At 33.6% G+C, this 20,563-nt stretch overlaps 3 protein-coding genes across 4 annotated transcripts; 1 reads left to right on the top strand and 2 right to left on the bottom strand.

The window, feature by feature from the left end:
* The first annotated feature begins 51 nt into the window (after positions 1-51).
* LOC111014534 (uncharacterized) lies at positions 52-4,372 on the top strand. Its single transcript, XM_022289314.2, has 7 exons — positions 52-618; positions 928-1,063; positions 2,208-2,289; positions 2,946-3,121; positions 3,232-3,369; positions 3,447-3,586; positions 3,700-4,372. Exons 1-7 carry the CDS (start codon positions 501-503, stop codon positions 3,960-3,962), a joined length of 1,053 nt encoding a protein of 350 aa, XP_022145006.1. The 5' UTR covers positions 52-500; the 3' UTR covers positions 3,963-4,372.
* Positions 4,373-6,775: 2,403 nt separating this feature from the next.
* KCS11 (3-ketoacyl-CoA synthase 11) lies at positions 6,776-9,397 on the bottom strand. Its single transcript, XM_022289300.2, has 2 exons — positions 9,094-9,397; positions 6,776-8,612 (listed from the first exon to the last, which is right to left on the bottom strand). Exon 2 carries the CDS (start codon positions 8,604-8,606, stop codon positions 7,065-7,067), a length of 1,542 nt encoding a protein of 513 aa, XP_022144992.1. The 5' UTR covers positions 8,607-8,612; positions 9,094-9,397; the 3' UTR covers positions 6,776-7,064.
* A 4,221-nt stretch (positions 9,398-13,618) lies between these two features.
* LOC148210583 (uncharacterized) lies at positions 13,619-18,434 on the bottom strand. 2 transcript variants are annotated; one of them, XM_022289265.2, is made up of 7 exons: positions 17,976-18,434; positions 17,523-17,660; positions 17,367-17,435; positions 17,207-17,278; positions 16,335-16,417; positions 13,972-14,185; positions 13,619-13,855 (listed from the first exon to the last, which is right to left on the bottom strand). In XM_022289265.2, exons 1-7 carry the CDS (start codon positions 18,363-18,365, stop codon positions 13,814-13,816), a joined length of 1,008 nt encoding a protein of 335 aa, XP_022144957.1. In that variant the 5' UTR covers positions 18,366-18,434; the 3' UTR covers positions 13,619-13,813. The 2 variants fall into 2 exon arrangements, with proteins under 2 accessions (XP_022144957.1, XP_087981706.1); XM_088125580.1 differs by having other exon boundaries at positions 17,523-17,634; positions 17,976-18,132.
* Between the last annotated feature and the right edge of the window lie 2,129 nt (positions 18,435-20,563).

Genomic DNA, 20,563 nt, shown 5'->3' on the forward strand with positions numbered 1-20,563 from the left:
AAAAAAACGAAGTCTTTTTTCAGTTTTCAAGGTTATATAAGATCGGGTGTGAAGCCAGTTATGGTTGCGCCTAGCCCTTCTCTAGGAAGCTCTGTTTTTGTTTTTCAATTTTAGATTTTCCTTTTATAACTTTTTTTCTTTGATTTTTCGTCTTCTTCGGTGTAATTTGATTTGGGTTTAGATTTTGATTTTATCAGAGCCATTTCAGAGGGTTAGGAGGTGTGGGTGTTAGCTCAGTTGTTAGCGTTCTCACCTGTGTTATATACCGCCATTTCTCTCTCCAATTCTCGTTCGATCACAATTCAAACAGCTTACCTTGATTTTACTGATCGCCGTCTTCCTGCTTACAGTTGGTTGTGGATTTGTGAGGATTTGCGGCTTTAGGGTTTTGATTTCGTTATTTGTTTTTTAGAATACAGGTTTAAACGAATAAATAAAGAGGAAATCTATAGTTTAGGTTAGGTTTTATAGGACTGTAGAGTAGTTGAATTTTGTGAGATATGGATAAGAAGAGAGTGGCTGTTCCCCTTGTGTGCCATGGCCATTCTCGACCGGTTGTGGATCTGTTTTATAGCCCTGTTACGCCGGATGGATTCTTCCTCATCAGTGCCAGCAAGGGTATGTGTCAGGATAACAATTTTTTTGCTTTTTGATTTTTGATTCATGAATCACGGAAGTTTCTGCGTGCTGTTAATTTCGATCATCATCAGTTTACGGGTGTGAAATGATTTTGGATCGTGCGTGTTCAGTGACAGTATTTTTTACTTTTATCGATATCTATGGTAGATGTGGACTTTGCCTTTTTTTGCCTTTATAGATGAAGATTCGGTGAAATCGATGTGTGTTGTGTTGGTTATTTGCACAATGCATAATCCACACTTTAATATCGTGGGTTGACTCTGAATAAGCTCTTCTTGCGCCATTCAGATTCCAACCCCATGCTCAGAAATGGAGAAACTGGCGACTGGATTGGCACATTTGAAGGTCATAAAGGCGCAGTTTGGAGTTGTTGCCTGGATACCAATGCTTTACGTGCTGCTACTGGTTCTGCTGATTTTTCTGCGTATGTCTTTTTCACTGGTTTCCATGATTCTTTTCAAGAACTGCTGTATTATTGGTTTTTGTGGGTCATAGCATTGTATGCAGTATATGATCAAGATATCTTCTCCCAAAAGTGAGAGGAGGAGCTCTTCATGTGTATAACATGGATGGGGACCAGGGATTTTTCTTAACTTTTCTCGTAATTTATTAACTGATCAACTAAGATTTGGATTTCGTCCTTATTATTCCTTGTTTCCCTTCTTACTTTATTTCCCATGCTTCTGCTTTACGGTTTACTCTGCTATATGTATTCCTTTTTAACATTTTCAATTTCCTATGTGTTTTATTTTGAGAAAAGTAGATGAGTTGTTTGATGCAGAATGAAATTTTAAAAAATGGGAAATTGAAAGGGCCCTAATATAGTTCAAAATAGGTAATCTTTTACTCTTTATTTTCTTGAAGCAGTGGTTTATGTTCAATGATGAATCGTATGTGTGAGTACTCTTCTGCTTTTTATTGAAATTATGATTATGAAAGATCATTCTATGTAAATTTTTTATTTAGCAAAGAATAAAAGTTATTAACATAAAACTAAATTAGTTCATAATTTTATTTGTACATTTCTCTAAAAATACAGTAAGCAAATACAGCCATTACAATAATTGGTAATATATTTAATAGTCTGTATTTTATCGGCTTATCTGTGACCAACTTAAATCCTCACTGATTCACTGTCTGCTAAGGCTTACTGTCTATACTTTATCATATAACTACATCATTTGGCATCACGTTATCTGGACACTTGCTTTTGCTAAGTTCTGGCATGCCCCTTGCTAGTGCGTTTGGAACCATGGCCTTTTTGGCTGAGTTACTCATTGTGGTCTTCTACACTTCCTCTAATATTGCACCACCTCCTTACTGCCTCCCCTCTCCTAAAACATTTGGTAGAGTTATTGAAATTCGTTTTGATGGTTTTAGTATGACTTAAAGATATCATGATGGATGATGGATTATTCATGTGTTTTATTTTTATGCCATAATTTTGTTTGTTAAATATGACTCTGTTCCAAGTAGAAGGTGATACATTTCTTTCAATTGATTTTGTGAACAATGATGGAGGTTGAAATCATTAATAGGATCTTCCATATTTGTTATTGAACTAACAGTAAAGTATGGGATGCATTAACTGGAGATGAACTACACTCATTCGAGCACAAGCATATTGTTCGTGCCTGTGCTTTCTCGGAGGTACTTTAAGCATGTTCTTAATAGTGTCTTTTATTATTTATTATTTTATTTAATTTTTTTTATATCACAGATTGACATTTTCAATACACACACTATGCTTGTGTCATATGATCATTTCCTAATAATTAACATTGGAATTAACTATCAAAACATTGGTGAATCTTTTGACATTAAGAATTATTCTAGAAATACCATGTAATTAATCTTATGGTGACCACCTACCTAGCCTAATACACTGTTTCTTACCCCCTCCCTGAAAAAAATAAATATAAAAAAACAACTTATAGGATGAGATGAGACGATTGTTCCATAAGATTAGTTGATCAGTTGGGTTGCGCATAAGTTGAACACCTAGAGATGTGTATAAGAAAATAATAATAAATTCACTTCTTGTGGATCCATGATTTTGATTCCTTATTGATAAGACCTTTATAATGTTGGGACTCATTGGTTGTTTCTTTGACTTGCTTCTCATGCGGAAATGATTGTGGCACTATCTGAGCTTTAACTGTTACTTACCATATCATAATTATCATCTTGTGATGATGTGAAGTGATTATGGCACTTTGAGCCTCATCTTTTTTCATTCTGATATGCTTCAATTTAAAATGAATTTCTCTCTCTTTTCTCTTAATGCGTTTTGTAAAATGTTTCAGGATACAAACCTTTTATTGACTGGTGGTCTGGAGAAGGTACTACGGATATATGATATGAATCGTCCAGATGCACCTCCAAGAGAAGTGGATAAATCCCCTGGTTCCGTAAGAACTGTTACATGGCTTCACAGTGATCAGACAATTTTAAGTTCTTGCACAGACATGGGAGGTGTCAGGTATATGTTGCTGGGTGTTAATCTGCCTTCTCAAACTGCATGGAAATGTATTCTATATTATCATTATTTGGATATTTTGGTAGCTCCTAAATTTGGTCATTTCCATACAGGTTATGGGACGTAAGAAGTGGCCAAATAGTTCAAACACTTGAAACCAAATCATCGGTGACTAGTGCAGAAGTAAGTCAGGATGGACGGTATATCACAACTGCTGATGGATCTACTGTTAAATTTTGGGATGCAAATCAGTAAGTGTAATGCTTAACGAGTGTTACTGTTAAATTCTATATTCTCCTTGTGATGTTTTTCTATGTTTTTTTTACAGCTTTGGCTTAGTCAAGAGCTACAACATGCCTTGCACTGTAGAATCTGCTTCACTGGAACCTAAGTATGGGATGAAGTTCATTGCGGGTGGAGAGGATATGTGGATCCATGTATTTGATTTTCATACCGGTGATGAGATAGGTAAACTATAATATAATTCTTTTTCCTTTTCGTTTGCCAAAAAGATTTGATTGTTTCCTGTGAGGTTCTGTTTTCTTTTGCTGAAGAATGCCTCGCTTTAACTGTGGATGCAGCATGTAATAAGGGTCATCACGGACCTGTTCATTGCTTGCGCTTCGCACCCGGAGGGGAATCCTATGCCTCAGGATCCGAGGACGGAACCATTAGGATATGGCAGACAGGTCCTCTAACACAGGACGACTCGGATGAAGCCCTGGTCAATGGATCTATTGGAAAAGTAAAGGTAAGTGCAGATGAGGTTTCACGCAAGATCGAGGGATTCAACATTGCAGACGAGGGGAGGGCGAGAGAGAAGGAAGAGACGGGAAATGAGTGACGCCATATCTCCATTTGTCGAGATGGGAAGCAGCCGAGCTTTTGAGCTTGATCCATCCTACACAGTTGGTGTTTTGTGAGATATGGACTTCGCTGATTTTTGTATACAGTTTTAGTCAATTCTGCAGTATATGGTGGGGAGTGGACTGCTTGTCTCAAGTGAACGTGTTTTGTTTTTTTTTTTTTTTTGTTCTGTCATTGTCGTATGCACATTAAATGTTTCTATTTTTAGATTTTTAACCATTGTCATTGTAGCAAGAGGACCTTATTGAAGAGCAATTACGTGAAGAAAGCTGGTCATGGTTCTCAGTCGGCCAAAGTTGGCAATCCAACTTTGGGAATTGGGAGCAGTTCAGTTCTATTCCACCTTCTTGTAGTTAAGCTAAGTCCAATAAGATTGAAATTTTCCAAGATTTATATTTTACTATTTCTATTTCATTTTAGAAGATTCATAGACTAGAAACTTGTGTTCAATCAAAATGGGTTTTAGTAATTGGGCCTTATCTTATAGTCCATTGGGCCTATGACTCATTGGATATTCGTTTGTTTGCCAATGGTTCTACGGCCGACGTGAAAAATGCAATTGTGATACCTGTGCTTCATTTCATATAGCATTTTGATGAGGTGAGATCAAAAAATCAAAATCGTTTGTAGCAAATTTTGATTTCGACATCAATCTCAAATTAGATTTCTATGATATCGAGTCTACCTTTTAACATTTCGATTTTCTAGTAATAGATCGTGATAGAAAACAAAAGGATGCATTCATATTAGAGTTGCTCATGACAGCATACTAAAAAAAAGAATATACCGAGTCCATATTCGACTATAAAACAAATAGTGATGATGTTTTTTTATGTCTTTGGCCTAGCTACGCAGGAAGCTTGCACTTTGTGGAAACTAATGTTTTCTAAAGGGTTTCAATGTTTTGATCGTTCTAACAAAATTAAAGGGTTTCAATATTTTGATCGTTCTAACAAAATTTATAACTCTATGTGGAAACTAATGTTTTCTAAAGGATTTCAATGTTTTGATCGTTGTAACAAAATTTATAACTCCAAGAATGTCCACGGATCCTCCACCAAGGCACTATGCACATGAGAATTTGAATTCTTTATTTTCAAATATTTTTAAAGAAATGATGCGGGTATATAGGGATGTTCCGTCCCTTTACCCACCCCATTTAATTTTCCATCCCTTCAAAATTTTCCACTTTCTTAGATATCCGAGAGAAGATTAGAATTCTTTGGCATTAATTTTTTTTTAAGTTATTTCTCAATTAAATATTTTTTCTAAAGAAATTCCTCAGTAATTGCTCAACTTCTAATGATCATTTAGATTGTCTATTCCTCCTCTGTATATATTGGGTGGGTGGGTAGAAAAATATAAATTTTTTTACTATATTTATATATTGAGAGAACAATAAGATTGTTTTAGTGTATATATATTAAAAAAATGTGAGGCATGGCAGGGGAATGAGGATGGGAAAGACCTCTCATCTCCTCGAGAAAATGAACATCCCTAATAGTAGAACAAGATTCGCACATCCAGTTGTCTGAGGAGCAGAAATATGAGTTGGGAGCAACCCATACCAAGATCATACTTTTGCCTTTAAAGACCTCTTTTATTATATTGGTTATTGTCAATACAAAACTTTTTTAATGCCATCAATTTTGAAAAAGGTGTCTACCAACCAAGTCCAAATCAAAGAGAAGAGAACACCGTATTTTGGTAATTTTCTAGGAGTTCCAAGCTCAATTATGTGCATAAGGGGAATAAGAGTCAGCGGTGAGTGAAGCTCCAGTAATGGACGTTAGTGAATCATAGTCAAATCTCTCTTTCCATAATCGAAGTCGTAACTTATACAAAAATTCTTCGAGAAGTTGAAAATAAGTGTAGATCCCAAGATTCTTGAATATGTTAACCTTTTAAGCAGCTGGGCAATGCATGGGTAGAAATTTACTTCATTTAAAATTTAACTAATAAAATTTTTGTCAAAATAAATACACTGAATAAGATAGTTAAAGTCTAGGAATGTAATTAAAACTTTAGTTTCTGGTTCAACCCATTATTATCCAATTGGTTGTCTAATGATTGTGAATTAAATGCTATTTATACTTAATAACATACTTCATAATAGAATAGTTATGTCGCCTTCAGAGGAAGAAACTGTGTCATCTTAAAAATGGGTATATTCAGCATTTGATTGGCAATGGCATTCGGTGTTCTACGCTGTTTCTCGGGTTCCGTGAGACAATTTGATTTTTTGATTTGTCAAATTTTAAATAAAATAAGTAATTGCCAAAAAAGCCTGACAACATATTTATGATTATGACAGCCACAGAATCCTTCCTGTTTCTGTTTGGTGCTGCTTCCTTTTATTATTAACATTTTTGGCTGCATGTATCACATGTTTACAAATAAATATTTTCCATTAAATTAAATATACCAAAAAGTAAAAAATGGATAATTTCATCCTAAATCAGAAACCAAGTAACCACAGAAATTAATTCAAGCAGTAGTAACCAAAAGGAAAGAAAGACGCATCTTTTGATGTTTTCACTTGCTCCTTAAGATTTCTTGTGGGAGAGGAATTTGTCTTTTGATAGTGATCTTTATTTTGGTCCTATTTTGCCTACTACAGACTAATAAAAGGCCAAAATGTAGTTGTATCTCCGAGCCCGACGCTCGATTCTCGACTTTCAGAAGCCGTCTCGTAAAGATCTTAGCATCGTTATTGAGTTTTTGATGATCTCAAATGCAGCAGAGATTGTGAAACATGGGAAGCATAGAGTTTTAAGCAGTAGAAATGAATGATCCATCCAAATTGTCTGCTAAATTGAATAGTTCCACAATCCCCAATAACCAATACAAATCAAGACATGAAGGCTTTCACAAAGCATCCATGTAAAAAGATGCAAAATGTTGTGCTCCCAACTAAGCCAAGCTGTCTCTATAATCTGGCTTAGAAGAAAAGAAAATGTCAATTCTTAAACACCAGCACAGGAAAATCAATGGAAGATGTTGGCAGTTGACACTCCAAATTTTGAGTTTTGAGAGGAGACTGATAAGAATGGAAAACTAATGAGTTAATATTAAGTTTTCAAATCACTGAAATTTTAGGAACATCAACTGGAAACTGGTTGATCTCATTCATCCATGGGCTCTTTTCTTTGGCTGGATTTATGGTCCTTAGAGCTTTCCAAACTGCACTATTGCACTTGAACCCTGAACCAAATGCTATTTGCCATGTCCTATCTCCTCTCTTCATTCTGCCTTTCCCTTCTGTATAAGCCAATTCATACCAAAGAGAACTGCTCGACGTATTCCCGAATCGGTAGAGTGTCATCCTCGACGGCTCCATATGCCAATCGGACAGCTGCAAGTTCTTCTCCAGTTCGTCCAAAACCGCTCTTCCCCCAGCGTGAATGCAGAAATGTTCAAAGGCCAGTTTGAAGTCGGGGATGTAAGGCTTGATCTTCATTTTGAAGAGTTTCTTCCCAACTAATGTACCGAAGAAGAGAAGCTGCTCCGACATTGGCAGAACGAGAGGCCCCAACGTCGTGATGTTGGTCTTCAACGCATCACCCGCAACTGCCATCAGATCTTTTGATAAAGTAACGCCAATCTTACCTGTTGAGTCCTCTTCCTGAGTAACACAGCTAAAGCACTTATCATCTGCTCCCTTGTGGGTACGAACTGTATGTACTAATTGGTACTTGGATCTCCTCCTCTCGGATCTTCTGTTCGAGAGCAATATTGCTGCTCCACCCATCCGAAATAAACAATTAGAGACGAGCTTCGATCGGTCATTCCCGAAGTACCAGTTCAATGTTATGTTCTCCATGCTAATCACCAGTGCATAAGAATTGGGATGGACCTGAAGCAGCTGTTTTGCAAGGTCGATAGAAATTAGGCCTGCACTGCACCCCATCCCGCCCAGATTGTAACTAACGATGTTCCCTCTAAGCTTGTAGTGGTTGATGACCATGGCCGAAAGCGATGGTGTTGGATTGAACAAGCTACAGTTCACAATCAAGATACCAATATCCTTTGGTTTCACACTTGTCTTAGCTAGAAGCTCGTCAATGGCACCAAACATCACAGTTTCAGCTTCTTTTCTAGCTTCTCCCATGGAGGGGTTTGGAGGAATATTGAGAACAGCCTCAGGAAGATAGGTTGAGTCCCCAAGTCCAGATCTCTCAAGGATTTTCTTTTGGAACTGAAGATTGTCCTCTGTAAATGACCCCGTCATCCTAGATTGATCCATGAAAATCTTTTTCGTGCATTTACGAGATTCATCAGGCTTGTAGCAGGAAAAATCAACAAGGTACACAGGGCGAGGCCGGGTAAGAAAGTAGAGGGTGGACAAGAAAACAAGGAGGGTCGAACAAAGGATGGCTGAAACTAAATTGTACTGAAGATGCTCCCAAACTTCATGGAGATCTTGAAGGGAGAATGTCGAAAGCTGCGCCGCAATCACGACGACGAGAGGCGAAAGGAAGAGGTACATTCCATGGGTGATGAGGTAGTGATAACCAAGTTTAACATATTTCAATTTGACAGACTTTTTAAAATCAGGGAGGCTTCGGGAGGAGGATGGTGTAGTGCTGAGCAAGGGCGTGGATGGCTTTGGCTCCGTCATTTCCCCCTGATAAAATTTTTCAACAACTTCATGAAACTATGAACAAAATGTGCAGCAACCAACTCTAGAACAAACTAAACTGCAGAAGCATACAAGGATCTAAACTATGAACAAGTAAATCCTACAGCTGATGCAAGGGAAACGAAATCTATCTACAAATAGTCCATGTTTTCAAAGAACAGAAACAAAATCTCTCTCTAGCGCCAAACAGAACTTCTCCTTTTGTAAAAAGTGCATCAGAAGCCAACTCAAAACCCACAGAGATGTTCACATACATTACTACTAGACGCATTAATCTCGTTTTTTGTATGAAATTTCACAACATAAAAGAAAACCCAGAAAGAGCAAACAATTTGGCATGGAAAAACAGCAATGAGGCGGTAAATCCAGAAAGAAATCAGATCAAGGGTCGTATCTTTGACCCAGTTTTGAGGAACAGAAAGCAGATTCATGGAAAAAGAAGAGAAACCCAGAAAAGAAAACAGACCTGAGAACTCAAATTCCTCGGCGGGGCGCAGGAATCTGGGCTGGGAGGCCAAAGAGGGAGAGAAATTTGGAGGAAATGAGCGATATATACAAGGGGCGGAGGGTAACGTGGAGAAATAAAAGGAGAGAAGGGAATGGGAAGTTATTAGAATTAAAATAAGGGGGAAACTGAAATTAGGGGAGGGGGCTGATTCCGAACGTGACGAGACAGAGGAAGAAAAATAAAAGAAAAATGGAAGAGAGGCTAAAGGAGAGGGACGGACGCCATAGCCATAGCCATCGCCCAAGTGTACGCGCTTTGAACTTTCAAGGGATTAAATCAAAGTGAAGACGGCGCTGCCGCCCGCTGCCTTGTTTTGAATTCACAGCTCGCTAATCACTGATCAGATCACCTAATCCCAAAATCCCACCCTTGATTTTACTCCTAATTCTCTGCTAATTTTGGATTTACGATATGCTTGTATTCTGTACATGTAAAAACAAGCCAAAAAAAAAAAAGAATAATGCCTCCAATGTCAAACCGAGCATAGCTCAAATGGTTAAGGCACTTATTTTTGACTAAAAGGTTTTGATTTCAAACCTCGACCCCCACAAGAATCCCTCGCAAATAAAAGTTTAAAATTTCTATTTAAGTTGGCACACTTTTTTTAAGTCGAATTTATTTACAAATTAAGGTTATATATATTTTCTTATCCTAGATTATATACTAACCAATTTAGCAACGAGGAAAATAGTTAGGCAGATTTGACCCTTTTCTTTTCTTTTGCTAACAAACTTTTTTCTTCAGTTGATTTGAAATTTAAAGAACAAAATTGCACTTTTGAAGACAACTAGTGGAATATATATATTTCACCATATAGCACTATAATAATAGTTAAGACTATGGTCATTTATTTCTACCTTAACATTAATATTGAAAAGTAAGGTGGATATAGTGAATATTAATCATACAGCTAGGATAATGGAAATTATGAAATAGGGGAAGGAAGGGCTGGCACTGGCAAAGGAGTTGAAGAGGAATATAAGAGCGCCACGTGTCGTGTTGCAATTGGAGTCCTACTATAAGGTTGTAAAAGTGGAATTTTTGAAGGGGCAATAATAAATAATTGGATTGGATTAGGAGAAAAATAATTCAGCTTTGCAAGTTGGCAGAAATTGAATGGCACATGGGGCACCCCTTTTTTCCCTCTGCCAGCTATTTTGAATCTTTTGTTTGTTTTGGCCTCCCTCCCATTTTATTTTTCTTTTTGTCCTTTTGAAAGTCAAACTTGTCAATATGCCATAGTTCAATAGAATATTCAAATTTTAAGTTGTTATTTTTTTCTATATTTATTATTTACCTTATAAGCCAAAAATGATGTAACATATGTTGATGTTTGGATTTTGGTCTTTTCGGTTCTCTCCAAAATGCGTGTCAAACTCGATGATCAAGGGACCTGATTACCTGCAAAACCGAGTAACCTTAAACTGGTGTGACTTCTGTCACATGGACTCCGATGCCAAAGTCAGCTATGGGAGAGCAATTAGGCAAGTTATACAGAGTGTATTTCAACTTACCTTCAATGGGCGATTCCCTCTTTATTTATGGTTGATCTTCCTCTTAGGATTTCACGAACTCCAACCTTAGGTCACCTCCAAATAGTCGGGCTTAATGGGTTGTGATACATGCAGGCCCATTTATCAGGTTTGGGCCCGAACATCGATTGAATGGCACTGGGACTAGTAGAGAATTCAAGAACCTTCTTGACCTAAAGTCGAGAAGGGCTCGGCGTCGAGGTGGGGTCGGCTCTCAAGTAGGGCGACCCCAGTCGTCGGTGGTCTCGGTTCTTCCTTCTTCTTTTACGGTCCAATCTCTGTTGTCATATGAACCGTATTCCTGAAAGAATATAATAGTATAGAGTACCATAATTTATGGAAATACGGCAATAAGCTAGCCTTTTTTATTAAAAAAATTTAGAAAATGAATATTGGAAAATGAGAATATTAATCAAAGTTTTCAAAAGAAACAACAAATACAAAATATTTATCGAGTCATTTCTTTCTAATTTTGATTTGTTATAAGAAAAAATTAATTAATTTTTATTTAAAATACTCATTTATTCCCTATGCTTTCAGTTTTTGTTAATTTTGATCTCTCTACTTTGAAAAGGTTCATTTTTGCCCCTGTATGATTAAAAATGATTCATTTTGATCTTTAATGTTAATCTACCGTTAAAATTAAGAGATCAATAATATGGCGTTGACTAATAATCCAAGTAGCAAATTTAAAGAGAACTTTTCCACGAACATATTGTTGGTCCAAAGAAGTTTTTAACAATAGTTTAACAGCAAAATGAACCAAACCTAACACTAGATGCACAAAAATAGTATTTTAATCTTAATTTTTTTTAGCATAAAGAGTATTATTTTTAACTTTTGAGGCATTCCGGTGCAGTCAAAATCTCATACAATCCTCTACTATTCGAATATCCATCTCCACGAGTTATTAAACTAGAAAAAAATAATAAAAAATAAAAGAAGAAGAAAAGGCCAAGCTGAAGTTTTTTTTTTCCTTTCCCTCTTTTTTATTATTATTATTATTTTTTTTGTTGATTGAACAAAATCTTTTTAAAGATTGATGAGATGAAAAATTATTTTAATACCAAAATGAGAAAATTGTTTATTTAATTATAATTGAAGATTTAAAATGTAAATATAAAAGGAGAAACTTTGCATTATTGGAGACTCGAGAGAATAACCTCATACCTTATAATGTTGTATCCCATCAAGCTATATATTTGGATGAGATATTAAGATTATGTTTCAATATTGTTGGTTGAGTTCTATTCTTGAATACAAAATCTTATTTAGAGTATTATTTTTAAACTATTTAAAATGCATTCAATATGAAAAAAAAAACATAATATTCAAAATTGTCTTAAGAACTAATGCATACCAAGTTGGTTTAATTTTCATTAAAACTGAATCTAAACATAAACTAAATCATGTACCTTCAATTTGCCCTAAATTCAAGGTGTGTTTGAAAGTGAGGGTAGAATGAGTGATTTTGATTAAAAAAAAAAAAGATTTAAATACAATTGATTTTCTAAAATTACCATCCAAATTATACCTTAAAAATAAATTTAGAGTGAACTTTCCTAAAATCAATTATCTAATTTTCCAAACACGATCCATGGAAAGTGAAATGATTTTGACAATTGACAAGTGACAAAAGTGGTTTTGGCCATGTAAAAATCACTCCCAAAATACAGCCCGAAGTAAAAGTTTCAATACACTTATTTAGATTTGATTAAACCATAATAGGTTAAATACTACTTTTGTCCATTTTAGTCACGAAACTTTTAGGTTATGCTCATGTACTTATAAAGAATGAACTATTTTGATTATACAAAATTTAGACACATTCTATGTACCAAACTCTTCCATATAAAGATGGAACAATATTTCAAGAGGTATAGGAAAATACATCCATCAAAATGAAAAAAAAAAACTGAATAATAGTAATTAAACCTGAAAAGTATAAAGTTATATCTCTAATTTAATTAAAAGTGAGAGCATGAAACTTTTATGATAAATATTTTTCCAAAATGTAAATATGAAAAACGAGAAAGCAAAAATGAAAATGATGTATAAAAATCTGTAAGAAATCTGGAACAAAGACAGTTGTTGGTTGAAAATGATCTATAACTATAGAATATTCAAATTTAAGTTGTTATTATTTTCTATATTTACTATTTGCTTTATAAGCCAATAGTAAATACTATTGAAAAACTAGTATAGAGTATCAGAATTTCTGGAAATACGGCTATAAGCTAAAATTTTTTAATTAAAAAAATTTACAATTTTGAAAATGTTCCTTGAAAATGAAAATTGAAATTGGGGAGTATTCATCAAATACTCGTTTTTTTCAAAAATCTAGAAATAAGAAATAAAAAAGGGATCTTTTTCAAAAAAGAAATAGAAAAGGGATAGAGATACATAATAACAATTAGACAACCCCTTAAATAACCACTTTATAATATCTTTACTTCTTTTATCAGGTAGTTTTTTTTATTTGTTTTAAGGAAAAAATTAATTGGTTGTTTTATTCAGCATATAGAGTATTATTTTTAACTCATCCGGTTTGTCGTAGAGCCTTTTACTCTTCTCGAAACTAGTGAAGTTGAACATTAAAAGATTGTGAATTCAAACCTTAATCCGCATGTGTTATTGTACTTAAAAAAATTATCGTACTAAAAAAAAAGTAAAGTTGAAGTTTCTTCTCTCTTTTTTTTGGTTGATTAAAAAACCCTTACTAAACATGGATGAGATGAAAATTTATTTTAATATGGAAATGAGTAACTTGTTTATTTCATTATAATTATATTTAATATTGAAGATTTAAAATAGGAAATTTATTATTTACAAACGGAATAATAGTAATTAAACCTAAAAAGTATTAACTATATCTCTAATTTAAAAGTGAGAGCATGAAACTTTTTTGATATTTTTCCAAGATGTAAATATAAAAAACGAGAAAGCAAAAATGAAAATGATGAACAAAAAATTTTGAAGTGCCGTATCAAAGACAGAGTTTTTTGCAGACCCATAACTACAGGAGGACAAATCATGAAGACAAATAAGGCAACTAATATGAAGCTGCTTTCTGTCTCTGATCAATTACAGAGACAGTTTAATCAAATTAATATACAAAATATCGAAGCTCTGTTTGACTTGTTCTACTAAAATGAGAATTCTTCAAGCCATATTAGCACCTCATTTCTCTGTCAATCAAACCCCAAAAATATGGATATTAGCATTTCGAAAAACACACAAATCAAATCAGACAAAGACTGTCAGAAAAACAAAATTTTGTTACTCTTTAGTAACAAAAACTTACCATTACAAAGCTCCATGTTCGGCTGGGGTCGTTGTACCGAGCAAGCAAACAGCCCTTAATGGGTTTAAGACCGTCTTTTATGAGACTATACCGCAATTCTTTGGCCTTCTCTTGCACCATATTTTCAGAAGGTTTTCCACTGAATTTCAACACTGCGGCAATACCTCCATCAATCGTCCTCAAGCTGATTGCGTCTTGTTTAGGATCTGGGAAACTGAACAAAAATGTGTAATGTTCATTTAAGAGGTATCAGTTAATGTGAAACATAATATACTAAATTCAACAAATCAATAATCGGATTCACAGAACAAGAAGTAGAAGAAGATTACAGTTTACACACATAGGCTTACAGTGGTTCCACCATAATCGGTGTATGTCCACTGTTCAAACAGATGCTCGAGCTTCCATTAACTTGATACTTCAAAGTACAACAGCAAGATATCAAGATTACAAGGTCACACCCTCACAATCTAAGAATTGGCTCTCATCCACCACAAGAACTGAAAATAAATTCTGCTTTATGTTTTTTCGGGGGAACATAAAATTTTACCCGTAATGTCTATCAATTTTTATCCTAAAACTTTCAATTTAATCCAATTGCATAGTAAACTTAGTTGAGTTTTGCAAAAGTGCCTGCAAATTTTGTCCTTTTGAGATGTTTTTCGTTTGAAGAATAGTTAAAGAAAAATATTTGAGTTATAAAATATACATTTGGTATGAAATTTATAAAATTTAGAAAAAGAACATAAAGAGCTGGTATGGAATTTTTTAAGTTATTCAATAGTTGATTTTGTATATGATTCAACTTAATTTTGTTCATACAACCTAAATGTAACTCAATTGGTTAAGACATATATTTTCAATTAATTGTTAAAAAAAAAACTTAATTTTGTTCAAAATTTCATTTTTATTGAAATTAGTGATTTTTTTTATGTATTTAAATTTGGGGCAGTTACAAATATGACAAAAAAGTTAAGTAAATAACAAATTTAGCATCTACATTTTAGGTTTGCAAATATAGCAAAATTTTTAGAAAAAACAGAGGTCCAATAATAAAATGTCAAATTTACCCATGTAGCATTGATATATATATATACATGCTTGATATACATCTGATTTACTACTGGATGTACAATTAATATATCATTGAAATAACTATGATATCTACTAATATGATTATATTATTTACTATTTATTGATTTACCACTAATATATGTGTAATATATTATTGATATACCACTGATAAAATACTGATATACAGTTGATTTACTTCTGATATATCTATGATATCTACCAATATAACTTCTGATATGGTTTACCATTGATATACGTATGATATAACTATGATTTCTACCGATATAAGTTCTTATATGATTATATAATTTACCATTGATTTAACATGCTGATATAACACTTATATATCTGTGATGTATACTTGATATGTTTTAAGTTACCACTTATACAACTATGATATCTACTAATATAACTCTTCATGTGATTATATGATTTACCATTGATATAACTTTGATGCATTCATGATATATACTTAATACGTCTCTAATTTACCATTGATATAACCATGATATCTATTGATATCTAACATTGATGCATCTATGATATAGATCAGATTTACATAAAATATACATCAGAGATACATCGAATATATATCAGATATGATATACATAGGTATACCATTACAAATATATTTAATATATCATAAATTAGAGATAAATTAGACGTATATTAGATGTATAATACTTACATCTGATTTATATCAGAGATAGATCAGATGTACATCAGATGTAGATCGAAAATATATCAGAGATATATCGGGTGTATATCAGATATACATCGAGTGTATATCAGATATCATAAGGGTAAAATTGGAATAATAAAAATTCTGAAAATAAAAATTCAAATATTTTGTCATATTGGCAAAATACAAAGTGGTTGATATTTTTGTAAATACGTATAAAAGTTTAGCTACACAATACAATTTCCCTTTAAATTAGTGGATATATTAGCATAAATTGAAGAGGTAAAATTTTCAACGTTTAGAGTCAAATGCAATAGATTTGAAAGTTTATGGTAAAAATTGATACACCTCCTCTAATTTTGTAAATTTTATATATTTTTAGTTCTTTCAAAATATCCTTTAAGACAGTGAAGTGCTACACCCTAGAGGTCTGAGATGAGCCTGGCAGCTAAAAGCATTTCTAGCTTACACTCTTCACTTGAGTAGGCCCATGAAATTCCTTGTGAATCATAGGGACCACCCTGAAAGGATGTGTGTTAGGTGTGTGGGGGCCAAAGATATGGGTTTGGGTGTGTGTGGGGAGAGGGAGAGAGAGAGAGAGACTCACACAGCAACCCTGTTGAATACAGCGGACCCATAGAGCTTGTCCTCACCTGTTTCTACTGATATAAATGGTGCATATTTCCTCACCTGAAAAAAAAAAGATATTAAACATGGGTCCAACCCTCTTTAATCTACATTTAGTGCTAGAAGATTCATATCATGTTAAATTTTTTTTCTTTTATTATAATAACTCGGAGTCAAGTTTTGCTTTTCTATACCCTAACAAACACATACACTTCATTTTGAATAATGTGTCCGAGACACGAATACGTGTCGGACACTCTGACACTTATCAGACGTGTATCAAACACTCGATAGCTTAATAGATGTGTGTCAACACTAGGTGTAAAAAGTGAATATGGTTTCAACACTTGTTAAGTACGTATCGAACACTTATTCAGCATAAAAAATAGACATAAATGGGAGGATAGGACAAAATAATAAACTTTGAGAGTGAAATACATCAAACTCATATTTTAATAAACGTGTCCTTGTCTTGTCTGCGTCCTAGATTTTTATAAAATAATGTATCACCGTGTCCGTGTCATGTTTTATCCGTATCTCATATCAGTATCTGTGCTTCTTAGCCTATATTCAGAAGCACCCGTGCCCGTCTCAAGGTCCGGACTCGAGAGGCATGAAAGATTTTAGTATTAAGCTCACCGAAAGGTTCAAGTTTGAGACCTCTAAACTAATACGACCAAGAGACCCCAAGTTTTTCTAACTAGGATGCCATGTTAAACTTCATTCAATAAATAAAGATACAGTAAAAACTCAAAGCTAATCATGAACACAGATAAGATCCAAAAGTCTTCTGAAGAGCAGAGATGGCAAAAGATTAGAAACAGAAAATGGAAGTACCAAGCACAAACAGACCTCATAATTTGCAGTCCTTTTCAATATCTGATATTGGGGTGATTCCAATTCTGGAGTCTCATAAAACCGGAACTGAAGAGAGAAATACATCAGAAATATAACAAAATCTTTCCCTTCTGGATGATTTTCTTTTCACCATCAATATAAACAACGAGAATACCTGCTTAAATATATCCCACAGACCTTCTAGAGAAAAATAGTTATTGTTTTGTACCGAATCCCAGAGATCCTACGATTAAAAAGGATGAGATGGGTCAATAATTAACAGAATTTGGCAACTGGTCAATCAGTCACATAGAAGGAAGTAGAATGTTACCACATGGTTACAAAACTTGCCCGTCTCTGGATCGATATCCATTATGGAAGTTCCCGTCAAAACCAATTCTGGTTTCCATGGTAGAAGAACAAACTTCATTACCGCAGTCCATCTTGTAGTTATTTCATACGGTCCAGTCTAAGGCAACTCAATCAGTCAGATTCGGAATATGTTTAAAAAGCCAATCTAAATTGAATGTTAAACAGATATTCGTCATGCAGTTCAGCTTAATCTACTATATTTGACAAAATTAACTTTAGATGATCTGATAGACCATGGATTTGGGAAATCTCACCGAAACCACGAATCGAATTCATCCAAGAGCACATCAAACGAGAACGGGATCATGAATCATCAATGGCTAATAATCAATTTCCATGGATCTAATACACTGGCGGAAACGTGAAATGTAAAGAGAAAACAGAGATCGTAACAGAAATTGATGGATCGAACCTTTTTAACCCAGTGCAAGAGGAACTGGGGCCTGAAGAGTTGTCGCAAGAGGGCAATATTAAGCATATAGCCGCGAATGCCATTGTACTTGGTGATGGGGTCCCGGAACCGGACGTGTTCGTCGTACGCCGTCGGATCAATCCCCTGTGCGTCGAAGACATGGCGGAGATCTTCGTATAAGAAATCAACCAATCGGTCAACGTCGACCGTCGATTTCGGTGGGCTTCGATCTGCCAATCGTGATCGAACAACGCACTTGCGAACTTTAGTCCGGCTTCTGAGTAGACGGGGTTCCGGCCCGGTTTTCCGGCCGGATTTCTTCGGCCGGAAACCGCAACCAACGGTTGGGATTGAGAGGAAGTTTTGGAGGGAAACTTGGCCTCCACCCATTTCTGGAAAGTTTGGAAGATGTCTTCAACGTGGGTATTTTAGATTAGCCCATTCTAATCTGTTACCTTTTTTTTTCTTTTTCCTATAAGTTGACAAAAGATTTATTAAGATATTTTTTTACCCACTTTTCATAAATAATTGAAGGAATTATTTATTTACACTGCAATCGAGAAGATTTTGGATCAAAATGTTTTCTGGGAAATAACGTGATGCCAACCTCATGCTCATCCACTATATTGGTTTCATTGGAAATGAAATGACAAGATTGTCTCTACACGTTTTAAATGGTATCTAACAAATCTCTATAATAAAGAAAAAAAAAAGATTATTATCAGCCATAAACTTTTTGATTATGCGTTTATGATTTAACTCTCTTTCTTAAATGCTTATGTTAAATTGACTAAGTACACCATGAAGGATGTCTGTATGGATTCATTAGACACACGGAATTATTTATTTAATATGACATATACTATGTTAAAGATTTCACATTGAAAAGATAAGGTATCGAATATGGTTTAAATATACATAGAATGCTTACCTGATTGTTGATTAGTTTTAAAATAAAATCCACGAATGCTGACATGGTATCAAAGTCCAACAAGCTTAAACGAACATTCAGTTTAGAAATAGAATTTAGTCAAGATTGGTAAGTGTAAGAAGAGTCACACTCTCTACCAATTAGTTTTGAGAAGAAACTCTATAACTATTGATATACCGTTGTCATTTCTCTAAATTATGATAAGGTATAGTACAATTGATGATAGCGTTGAGAAGCTACCGGAAAAATTTTAATAAGCACGTGTTACCTTTTTTTTCTTTCCCTGTAAGTTGACAGAAGATTTTAAAGATACTTTTGGACCTACTCTTCATAAATAATTGGTTTTCATTTTAGTACAAAGCAAAAGCAAATAAATAAGGAGTTATTTACGCTGAAACCGTTGGGAGAAAGATTTTGTATCCAATTTTTTTCATTTCTGTTTCTATTTATTATTATTATTTTAAGTACAATATATAGAGGTGAAGATTTAAAAATACAATAATGCTCTCCCTGCTTTTCAGTTTAAAATTTAAATAATTTCTTAAACATTTGTATATTTTGTATTAGGGTCAATTTCGTCTAAATAAATATACTGGATACACCTCTAAAATGTGGTCATATTTGCAGTATTTACTGTCTTTCAAAATTAGTATTTTAATTCGGCTATCCACCCAAAAAAGAAAAAAACAATAATAATAAATCAAAATTATTTGTTGTTGAAATAAAAAGGTCTAATATGCATTTGCAAACAATAGCTTGTACGCATCATCTATCTCCTCTGGTTTGTCTTCTCTTCTATATATTTTATTTTTTGAAAAGATTTTCTCTTCAATATTAAATATAATTCAATAGATAATTGTTCGTATTAAAATAACTTTTGAATAAATAATTGTTTTTCTTTTTGAGATAAATAATTGTAGACCCCACGTAATTTAATTGAGGGATTTATTCAAACGTAATGTAACCTACTGTTGGCATGAATTCAAACCTTTGGAACTATAAAATCAAATTGAATGCCTATATCATATGGACTAAATTTGTAATTCAACCTTAAAAATAAATTTTTTATATTTAAAAAATTGAGTTAAATAATATGTGATGAAAATTTGTACATATAATCTTTATAAGCCATATGTATAATATTTTTAATGAGTTGAGATATGTTTGAACGTTTCATTAAAAAAAACCTATACTCAAATATATTAATTACATAAGTGTTGTCGTCGGATCCAGAACTTTTGTTTAGGGGGGCTTGGTAGAATGTAATTTAAATAATTAATCTCCAAATTATCGATTTATTTAGATTCTGTAAAACTTAAATTAAAAATTATATAAAAGAATAATAATAAAATCTTAGAAAACTTGATAATTTACTTTTTTTTTATACAATAATTTATATAAAAAACATTACAATTGAAAAAAAAACTTTGAAAATGCAACTAACAATTCAGTCAAAAAGACGAGATATATATATATATATATATATATATAATTCATAAAGTTTAAAAGAAAAAATGTGGTGGCTGCGACATTTTTGTCGAAAAATAATCTTACTTTTAAAACATCGGGACTGATATTTTTTGTTCACTTTTTTATATAATTTTTAATGAATATAAAATTATATTTATTATTTATATATAGTAATTTGTTGTTTCTA

This window comes from Momordica charantia, assembly GCF_013281855.1.
Source record: "Momordica charantia cultivar OHB3-1 chromosome 6 unlocalized genomic scaffold, Mcharantia_2.0 BLBB01000006.1, whole genome shotgun sequence".
Classification (NCBI taxonomy): domain Eukaryota; kingdom Viridiplantae; phylum Streptophyta; class Magnoliopsida; order Cucurbitales; family Cucurbitaceae; genus Momordica; species Momordica charantia.

Coding starts and splice junctions, on each gene's coding strand:
- LOC148210583 (XM_022289265.2), bottom strand. CDS start 18,365: ATGGGTGGAGGCCAAGTTTCCCTCCAAAACTTCCTCTCAATCCCAACC. Junction 17,279..17,366: donor TGTGGGATATATTTAAGCAG/GTATTCTCGTTG, acceptor TTCTCTCTTCAG/TTCCGGTTTTATGAGACTCC. Junction 14,186..16,334: donor GTATTCAACAGGGTTGCTGT/GTGAGTCTCTCT, acceptor ATTTTTGTTCAG/TTTCCCAGATCCTAAACAAG.
- KCS11 (XM_022289300.2), bottom strand. CDS start 8,606: ATGACGGAGCCAAAGCCATCCACGCCCTTGCTCAGCACTACACCATCC.
- LOC111014534 (XM_022289314.2), top strand. CDS start 501: ATGGATAAGAAGAGAGTGGCTGTTCCCCTTGTGTGCCATGGCCATTCT. Junction 619..927: donor CCTCATCAGTGCCAGCAAGG/GTATGTGTCAGG, acceptor TGCGCCATTCAG/ATTCCAACCCCATGCTCAGA. Junction 1,064..2,207: donor GGTTCTGCTGATTTTTCTGC/GTATGTCTTTTT, acceptor TTGAACTAACAG/TAAAGTATGGGATGCATTAA.